Source organism: Eubalaena glacialis, chromosome 4 (assembly GCF_028564815.1).
Source record: "Eubalaena glacialis isolate mEubGla1 chromosome 4, mEubGla1.1.hap2.+ XY, whole genome shotgun sequence".
Lineage (NCBI taxonomy): Eukaryota > Metazoa > Chordata > Mammalia > Artiodactyla > Balaenidae > Eubalaena > Eubalaena glacialis.
The window spans coordinates 156718086-156728152 of record NC_083719.1 but is presented as its reverse complement, the minus strand read 5'-3'; the positions used below and the strand labels follow the sequence as shown (position 1 = coordinate 156728152).

The following is a 10067-nucleotide window of genomic DNA, read 5'->3' as shown; positions in this document are numbered from 1 at the left end:
CCAGAACTAGGTACAGAGTAGGCAGATAAATGTGGGTTTAATCAATAACTGTGCCAGATCAGATGAGAGAAGGAGGAAAAAAAAAAAAAAAAGACATGGAGGGTGTGTATAAAGGAGTGATTATGATGATGAAACACAAAGTCAGTACCATAGCATGGCACAACTACAGAAGGCACTATTTTTATTGTATTTTGCAACACAGAGACCCAGTGTAGACTCTAATATGGAAGAGGAAGAACCTGAGTAAATGGACAGTGAATATTTGGGGGTGATTGAATTGGGAGTCCTAATAGGGCTGGAGAATTGTTAAGGTGGGACTGGTAAATCAGAGGCACCCAAAGATAGGAGATGATGGCCATGGAGACGATATTTGAAATTGAGATTTAGGAGGTGAAATAGATATTGGAAATGAAAGATCTAGGATATGAGAAGGTGTAGCTGGAGTGAGGTGGGGGGTGCTTAGCAAACTGCATGCCCTTAACAAACTTCCCATTGAGAATAACTAACAACAATGAATAAAATATAGAAATATGTATATTTTTAAATGCATCAGTGACCTGCTAATAAAGTAAGGCCAAAAGGAATTCAAAGCAAGGCCCAAGTGAGATGACCCAGGCACTGATAATGGCCTTTGCACTGAGGACTTTTGACAAATCAGGGGATCTTGAGATCCAGTGTTCACAGCCTTGTGAAATAAGGATGATAGTTGACAAAGCCTAGGTCCAGCCCAAAGAGGGCAGCATAAAAGACAATCCTACATAAAGCTCGAAAGGGTATACTAGAAATAAAATTGCCCCCATTGCAGACAACAAGGACATTTGCTTATGTTAAAATTTGGCGCTGGTAAAGGAGAAGAAAAATCTTTCCTGAAAGTTTCTAAGTACAAGCTAGCCCTCATGTGTGAGTTTTGTTGCCAGAGTTGCACTACCTGGGTGGTCTGGAAAAACTTCAAGCTGAGAATGTAGTTTAAAGTGGCCCTCCTTCAGTAGTACCCATGAGCATCTGGCAGAAACACATGCAAATCCTTTTTAAATGAACTCCCTTCTATCTAGGCTTCAAATAATTCCCATAGAAATATGAATTCACAATTAAAAAAGAAAAGCATCATGAGCGAGACCCAACAAAATAACAAGCAACTCACATCACCCACAAAAAGTCAATCAGGTGTTGGAAATATCAGATAGTATAAAATTTATATACAATTTATAATGATTAGAGAGCAGAAACTAGGGAGTCATCTGCAGGAGATAAGATTTTTACATAGAAAATACAAAAGTATCTATACATAAAAATAGAATTAAGATTTTTTTTAGTAAAATTGATACTTATAAAGGTCAATATTTTAAAAATGCATTGCTATATACCAGCAACAAAAAATTAGAATGTGTAATAAAAAGACAGATGCCATTTACAGTAGTATCAAAAATATTAATTACCTAGGAAGAGATTTAACAAAATATGAGTAAGACCTGTATACAGAAAATCATAAAATGACTGAGAGAAATCAAAGGAAATTTAAATAAATGGAAAGAGATACTATGTTTATGGGTAGGAAGATTCAATATTATAAAGTTGTCATTGCTTTTCAAATTGATCCATAGATTTCTTTTATTACATTTAAAATCCCAACAAAGTATTTATTTTGACTGGTGGGCATTGAGGAATGGATAGTGGAACTTGGCAAGTTGATTCTCAAGTGTATCAGAACAGACACTGAAAATCAGTTGAGAAAGTATGAGCTTTAAATAACTGATGCTGAGACAACTGGTTATTCATGTAGAAAAAAATGTATCTGAACCCCTACCTCACACCACATGCCAAAAATCAATTCTAGGTGTCTAAAAGACTCAAAATTAGGTAGAGTTTTTAAACTTTTTGAAAGTAATAAAAGAAAATGCCCTTTTCAATTAAAGGATGAGAAGAATCTCTGAAGCGAGACAGAAGAGCACAGAGAGTAAAGTAAATTACTATTAAAGTCAACTACATTAAAATGAAGAACTTCTGTTCATCAAGATATACCATAACAGAAGTGAAAAGATGAGCCACACACTGGGAGAGGGTATTTGCTATACCCATATGACAAAGGGTTAGTATCCAGACCATATAAAAACTACAAGCCATTCAGAAAACTACAACCTAATTTATTTTAAATGGGAAAAAGATTTGACTGGGCATATCACTGAAGAGAGAACACAAATGGTAAAATAACATATGAAAATATGTTCAACTTCATTTGTAATCAGGGAAATGCAAATTAAAACCACAGTGGCATATTATTTCAATCTCATCAGCTTGGCAAAAATTTTTAAATGTGGAATACCAAGAATTAGAGATGTGGAACCACTGAATTCTTATACAGTGTTTGTGGGAGAGTAAATTTATTTCAACCATTTTGGAAGATAATTTGCATTATCTATTAGGTTGAAGGTATGCATGCCTTTTGACTCAGCAATTCTACTCTCTGATGTTTGGCCTAGAGAAACTCTTGTACACAGGTAGTGGGAGATAGGTACAAGATGTTCATAGTAGCATATTTGTAAGAGCAAAAACTAGAAATAACCAAGATATTCACCAACAGTAGAATGGAGTAAAATTCTGGTATATTCATATAATTGAATACTATACAGAAATAAACATGAATAAACTGTAGTTATTTGCAACAACATGGATGCATCTCAGGAACATGTTATTAAGTGGAAAAAGTATGTCCCAGAAAGACCCATACGGTAAATTCCAATTATATGAAGTTCAAAAGCATGCAAAAATCATATATACATACATATATATGTATATATACATACACACACACACATATATATATATATATATATATATATATAGAATGATTAGGAAGGATGGGATTGGAGAGGGACACATAGGGGCTTAAATGTTCTATGTCTTAAATGGGACAGTAGATGCACAAGTGATCATGTCATTGTTACTTTTTTTATCCTTAAACATTTATTTTATAAATATTCTTTTGTATATATCCGATACTTAATAAAATGTCAAGGCTCTTTGGAATTGAGGAGGTAAAAAGAGCTTTATCACAGAATGATTTCATGCTGGAAAGTTAGAAACAACAACAAAGGTCCCCAGTAAAGGTCTGGTTAAATAAATTAAGGTACATCTGTATAACAGAATAGCATCCAGCAATGAAGTGCATACACTGACATGAGATGTTCCTTGTATAGTAGATGAAAGAAGTTACAGAACAGTATGATATGTCATTTACATAAGAAATATAAAAAGACACATACATAAGAATATAAAAAGCGTTTAGTGAGTACACCAAAAAGTTAACTGTATTGGAATCTGGGTGTTGACTATTAGAATTATATTTAGGTTTTTTTTTCTTGATTTCTTCTCATTTTTTTCTACCAGAAACATATATTACTATTATACCAAAAAAGTCAGAGAAAGAGTAGCAAAGAATATCTAAGAAACATCAGAAAGAAGAATGTAAATATAAAATATTTGGAAACGACCTTCACAAAATATATTAACATATTATTTGAAGAAAATGGTTACACTTTTATTAGAATTAAAAATGAGATTTGAAGATAAATGGATTTATCTATCTATCTATCAAGTTTCTGGCTAAAAGGCAATATAATGAAGATTTAACTTCTTCCCAATTTAATTTACAGGATTAAAATAATCCCAAACAAAATCACAATGAAGTTTTTTTGTTTTTTGTTTTTTGTTTTTAAGGGCAAATCATTCATTTATTGTTTAAAGATTGCAAGACAACATCTGAATTTCTGTAGCACAATGTAAATGTTTTACTTTTTTGATAAAGCAGAGTATAATAGAAAAAACAATTAGTCTCCAGTAATATCTATATCTCTATTCAGAATTAAGTCTTCCACAGACATGTTACCTGGAAACAAAAGCCTGTTACAATAAGCAAAGCTTCAACCAGAGCGGCTACTTTTCGGGCCAGGGAAAGGTTCATCCCTATAGGAGGATGCTGTGCTATGTAAAATGGCTGCAAGGTCACAGCCTTGAGGGCGTTGGAAGTCTATTATCCTATTCCACATTAAGTAGTTTGGTGAACTTCAAACGTCCGTTCATCTGCAACCAAGCTGGCAACCTTTAACTGATTATTTCAAGCAGGTAAAAAATAAATTAAAAGAAATCCCTACACTGATGTTCCTTGATTTACACTGTTAAATCGTTCATTAACATGTAATTCTGGCTAAGAATTACATTTGAGACTCCTTGCTCAGATTTTGGTTAACAGTACAAATCTTTCAGAAATTCAAGTTCTTATTAATCAATAATTTGTCAGCTAGGATACATTCAGGCATCAGCTGTAACTACAGAATAGGTGCACTGCCTGATCGCTTTGGAAAGACAGAATCTAGAACACTACTAGCAGACAAAATATCTGTTACTAGACAGCATATGTGCAGTACAGCAAGACAAAAACATATATTCATATGTTGGCTTGTTTAAGCCTCAAGCCCTCAATCCTTTGTTGAAATACAATAATTTCATTCCTATGGTTTTCAATACCAAAAACTCAACCTCCAGGAGGGCTAAAGTCTAATTTATATTCCAAGTAGCAGTGCAGTTCGCTTCTACTGAGGCTGAATCCATAAACACTTCAAGACCACGTCCAGAAGACAAGTTATTGTATATAACACCCTAGAAGGTCTGAAACATAATAATCATATGCATAGCTGGTCCTCCAGAGCTTTTTACCTATAACATGTTTTTTGATGAAAGTTATTTAATGTACTGGAGATAACTGTGACTTACTGATCAAATATTTGAATACTTGTACTTACCTGGGATTTCATTTCTGCTGAAAGAAAAAGGAAGAACAGGACTCACTTTAAAAAAAAAAAAACAACAAACTTTAGAAGTGAAAGTAAAAATCTTATCACACACTATCACTTTTGGAAGCAGCATAGAGGGGCAGTCAACGGTAAAACACTGGTGAAGTAGGTCAAAACTCTAGGCCAAAAATCCATTATTATTATCATCAGTGACAGTACCACAACTGTGCCCTTCATAATTAATAATCACTCCTAAGAATCTTCATTTGGCACCAGATGATGTGTTTAAGAGAAACACTCTGGGAGGTTTTGAATCAGACTTGGTTTTTTGTTAGCCAAGTTACAGGAAAATTTTTCAAGTGGGGGGAAGGGAAGAAGGAAACGGACCAGAAAAAGAATTTAAGCCATAAACCAACAAAGCACTGATAGTTCCAAACATGTCAGACACTAAAATGACTGATATAGGCTCAAGTGGTTTATAAAACCTGTAAAAAGACTACACCAGCAAAGTCCCCATTTATCTGTAGAGTTCAGAAACTAAAACAAGGAATATTTTAGCTTAAAACCTTATCTCAAGAGAATCATATACACTTCACATGAATAAAAATACCTGAAACCAAACATTTTTAATAGCTCCAAAACCCAAAATGTAAAGAAAAAAATTAATTCAGAAGACTGGGCAATCTCTATCTCCCCTCCACACTAACCACCCATCCCATGGAAGACCAAGGGAGATCAGACCTTCCAGACTTAGGCAACACCTGGCTGCTGCAGAATTCTGTGGAGACTCCTTGTGGAACAGCAGTCTCCCATCTCTTGTGTCTCTCCCTGTCATGATCATGCAGGAAGCAAGTCTGGCTGTGCTATCTGTTATCACTGTCTGTCACCCATCTGCAACATGATATTGCACAGGTAAGTACAAAGTAACGTATCTAGTTCCCTTTCCCCCAGAAGGTTGAGGCTCAGGTACAGGGGTAATTCTCCTGTGCACACAGTCATTATTTAGGCCGAGTCAGTGACTTCAACAGGCTTCATCATGTGATCAGGTTTGTTGCCAGCTGCATAATGCTCCCACATCTGTAGATAGAGCTGCTCTAGTTCCATTGTGTATTGTTTGGTGTTGAACAGAGGGCTAGATATTCTCTGCTTCCAGACTTTGCCACGAATTCTCTTCAGGTATTCTAGATCAGTTCCCAGTTTCACAGCTATGTCTTCATACTCTTGTCTATTTTTAGCAATAAGCTCAAGACAGCCTAAACAAGTGAGCTGGGAAGCTGCAACTCGGGAAGCAAGAGTCTCTCCTGGCATAGTCACCATGGGTGTCCCCGACCAAAGGACATCCATCCCTGTGGTGTGTCCATTACAGAGTGGAGTGTCCAAGCAGACATCAGCCAGCTGGCCTCTCCGAACATGTTCCTCTTTAGGAGCAACAGGTGAAAAAATGATACGGTTCTGGGGAAGGCCCATATTTTGCGCGTACTGTTGAATATTAGGTTCTCCTACTGCTGGGAAACGCAACAGCCACAGTACGCTATTGGGAACACGCTTCAGAATATTTGCCCACATCTGCAAAGTAGATGGGTCAATTTTATATAACTGATTAAAGTTACAGTACACAATGGCATCTTCCGGTAACCCGTACTGAGAACGTGTGGTTACAATAATGGTACGGGGAACCTCCTCTCCAGTGGCAGCCTTATTGTTGATCTGGGTAGTTGCCAGTCCATTGCTAATACTGAATCCATTAATTGTTATCTGAATTTGTCCTCTGTTAATCATTTCAATAACTGCTTCTGCAATCGTATTCATAGGAATGACAGGCATATTAAGAGCTATATTACTGCTGTCTGTGTTGTCTCCTCCATCAGGACATTTCATCTTGACAATTTTCACATCTGGTAGACTATCAAGAAATGCTTTGAGGTCGATGCCATTCAGCACAATTCGATTGTCATAAATGTGCCCATTGGACTTAAAATCGATGACTGCTTTTTTCTTCAGGTGAGGGAACATATTAGCATGATCACCAATAAAGAAAGTATGGGGCATATAAGCCAGTTTCTCAGAATACTGCTCAGCAACTTCAGCAGGTGAAGTTTCCTGATCAGTGATGATATAATCCATGAAAAGCGCGCCACTAGTCCCAGGGTACCCCAGCCACATTGCCTGAATAGGAGCTGGCCTGAGAGCAAAGAGTTCATTTCGAGCACCCCTGGTGTAACCATTCATATTTACAAGGATGTGTATACCATCTTGATGGATGCGATCAGCTGCTTTTCCATTGCATGGAATCTGAGACAGATCAACGAAATGATTGGCTTCTGCCATCACCTTCGCTCGGAAGTTTGTGCCATCATCTGGGCTCAGGGCATAACAGAATATCTCAAATTTATCAGGATTGTGCATGCCTGGAATAGACTGCATAAGATGAGAAGTAGGATGGTTCCCAAAGTCAGAACTCACGTATCCTACACGCAGTCGACCATCACTGAGCTTCAGGTCTTTTGGATGTTCATACGGTGGTTTATGAAGGACATTTATGTTATCCAGGCAGAGGTTCCCATGCCTCTCGGCAATAGCCTTCCTGAAGCCATGAGAAAGAGGATATAACATACTATGATGAGGCTGCACAGAAGGCAACCTATTCTTCTCTAACTGGTCAGCCACAATGCTGACCAACTTCTTCATTCGCTCATCATAGTCTGTCCAATCACAGACAATCTGCAGGCAATGAGCCAGATTACAATAAGCGTCAGGAAAATCAGGTTTAAGCTTCAGAGCAGTGCGATAAGAAGCAATTGCTTCTGGAATATTCCCTGAATCCTTGTGAATGGAAGCCAGATTGCTGTGGGCATCCGCAAATGCAGGGTTAATCTGAATGGCACGAGTATAACACTGCAAGGCTCCCTGAACATCCTGCATCTCCTTTAGAGTGTTTCCCATATTATAGTAGGCCTCAGCAAAGGTAGGACTGATTCGAATAGCCTCCTTATAATGCATCAGAGCTTCCTGCAGTTTTCCCTGCTGCTGCAATACACTTGCTAAATTTGAATGGGCAGCAGCAAACTCTGGGAAGACTTCTAATGCTTTACGATACAAGCGAACTGCCTCTTCAATGTTTCCCTGTTCTCGTTTGATATTGGCTAGGTTATTCAGAGAGTCTGCATGGGTGGGACACAGCCAGAGAGCTGTATTATAACAATCTTCTGCTTCGGCAACACTGCCCTTCTCTTTGAGAGCGTTGGCTAGGTTGCAGTAAGCGGCTGGGAAATGTGGTTGCAATTCAATAGCTCGCCTGTAGGTGTCTATTGCCAGCTCTATCAGGCCTTGCTCACAGTATACACAAGCCAGGTTGCCATGTACCACTGCATGATTTGGACTCAAGCTTAGGGCACAAAGGTAAGCTGCCACAGCTCGTTCAAAAATCCGTGCCTCTTTCAAGACATTTCCTAAATTGATATAAGCATCCAGAAAATTGGGGTCAAGGGTGACAGCCTTTTCAAAGTGATGAATTGCAAGCCAAATCTCCCCTTGTGCATTGAAAACACAGCCAAGATTACTCCAAGCTACTGCAAAGTTCGGTTGCGTCTCAATTGCTTTCAAATAACATGCCTTGGCTTCTTCCAAGCGACCCAGGGCTTTGAGCAGGTTCCCCAGGTCACTGCAAACACAGTACAGATCAGGATTGTACTGAAGAGCAGAGACGTAAGCTTGTACTGCCCCTTCCATGTCGCCTGCTGCTACCAAAGCGGCTGCCAGGTTAATATAACCATCGATGAAATCTGGTTTGAGACGCAATGCATGCCGGTAATGCTCGATTGCTTCCTGCAACTGCCCGCTTGCCTTGTACACATTCCCCAAATTCGAATAGGCTTCTGCCAGAAGAGGGTTCTTTTTAATCGCCAGAGTACTAAAGTGGGCAGATCCGTCCAGCCTTCGACACCGGAAGTGTATAGATGAAAGTAATAAAAGTACACCAGTATTGTCTGGCTCTTGTCTCCAGAGCTGCATGCAGTGTCTCTCAGCTGCCTCAAAATCTCCCTCCTGATAGTCCCGATGTGTCAACTCTGCTAACCCTTGGAAGGAAAGCATACGTTTCGTTGGTTCTGTGCTGTCAGCCACGTTGCCCACGGAAGACGCCATCTGGAGCTTCTGCAGGGAGTGCGAAAAGAGGGTAATTGAGTCCCACTGCCGCCACTACTGGCAAGAATGTTTCTAGAGGTAGCAAATACAAGGGCAGCAGCCGTACCACTGCTTTGGCAGGCTTAAGCGGCGGCAACAGTTACATACGCTGAACCTTAGGAACTCTGGTTGGCCATCTATCTCTTACGGTCTTGAAAAAATCACAATGAAGTTTTTTTTAATTGATAAAATGGTTCTAAAGTTTATCTGGAGATGCAAGAGGGAAGAGATGTGGGGACATATGTATATGTATAACTGATTCACTTTGTTATAAAGCAGAAACTAACACACCATAGTAAAGGAATTATACTCCAATAAAGATGTTAAAAAAATATAAAGTTTATCTGGAAGAATAAATGGGGCTATTGATAATAGAATTCTGAAAATTAAAATTAAGAGGTTAGACTTGTTCTAATGGGTCAATTTTAAAATGAATGATAAAGCGACCACCATTGAACCACTATGATACAGTCAAATAGAAAGCTCTTAAACATCTAGTAGAAAGTGCTCAAACATCTCTTTATATTTTTAGAAACAGTGAATGTTGGAGGACATAATGGTAATAGAGAAAGTATAAAATAAATAATGTTGGAATAATGGTTAAGGAAGGGTAGTTAATTTTTTACCTTAAAATACGTTCTAAAACAAATTTGACTGTATTTACCTAAAATAAATTATAGATAAGTTAATGTAAAGAAATTTAAATCATTATTCAGAGGGAGCGCAGAAAATATGTAACAGATTCACGATGGTATAAGTCACTAAATCCAATGACTTTGCAGGACCAACTGATAATCTTGACTACCAACACTCTTTTTCTTCCCTTTGCTTCCTTTGACTTCTATGACACACACTGCCCTGATTTTTCACCTCACTTTGGTTGCTACTTCTCCAATTCCTTTGCAAGATTATCCTCCTCTGAAAGCCATTACATGTTTGAGTTCCTCAGGGCCCATTCCTTCTCTACACTGTCTCCCAAGATATTCACATTTATACCCACGGCTCCAATTACCACCTCTACTCAGGTGACTCAAATTTAACTCTCCCCCAGGCAGTTCTTACCTATCAGTATAAGTCAGAATCCCTGAAAGAGAAAGG

General features: G+C 38.2%; 1 protein-coding gene across 1 annotated transcript; it reads right to left on the bottom strand.

Moving 5' to 3' along the window:
• Positions 1 to 5728: 5728 nt before the first annotated feature.
• On the bottom strand, positions 5729 to 8975 carry LOC133090182 (UDP-N-acetylglucosamine--peptide N-acetylglucosaminyltransferase 110 kDa subunit-like). Its single transcript, XM_061188493.1, has one exon. The coding sequence runs from the start codon at positions 8928 to 8930 to the stop codon at positions 5790 to 5792; it is 3141 nt and encodes a 1046-aa protein (XP_061044476.1). The 5' UTR covers positions 8931 to 8975; the 3' UTR covers positions 5729 to 5789.
• Positions 8976 to 10067: the final 1092 nt, after the last annotated feature.

What these genes read in the sequence shown, in the direction of transcription:
- LOC133090182 (XM_061188493.1), bottom strand. Translation starts at nt 8,930, where the DNA reads ATGGCGTCTTCCGTGGGCAACGTGGCTGACAGCACAGAACCAACGAAA.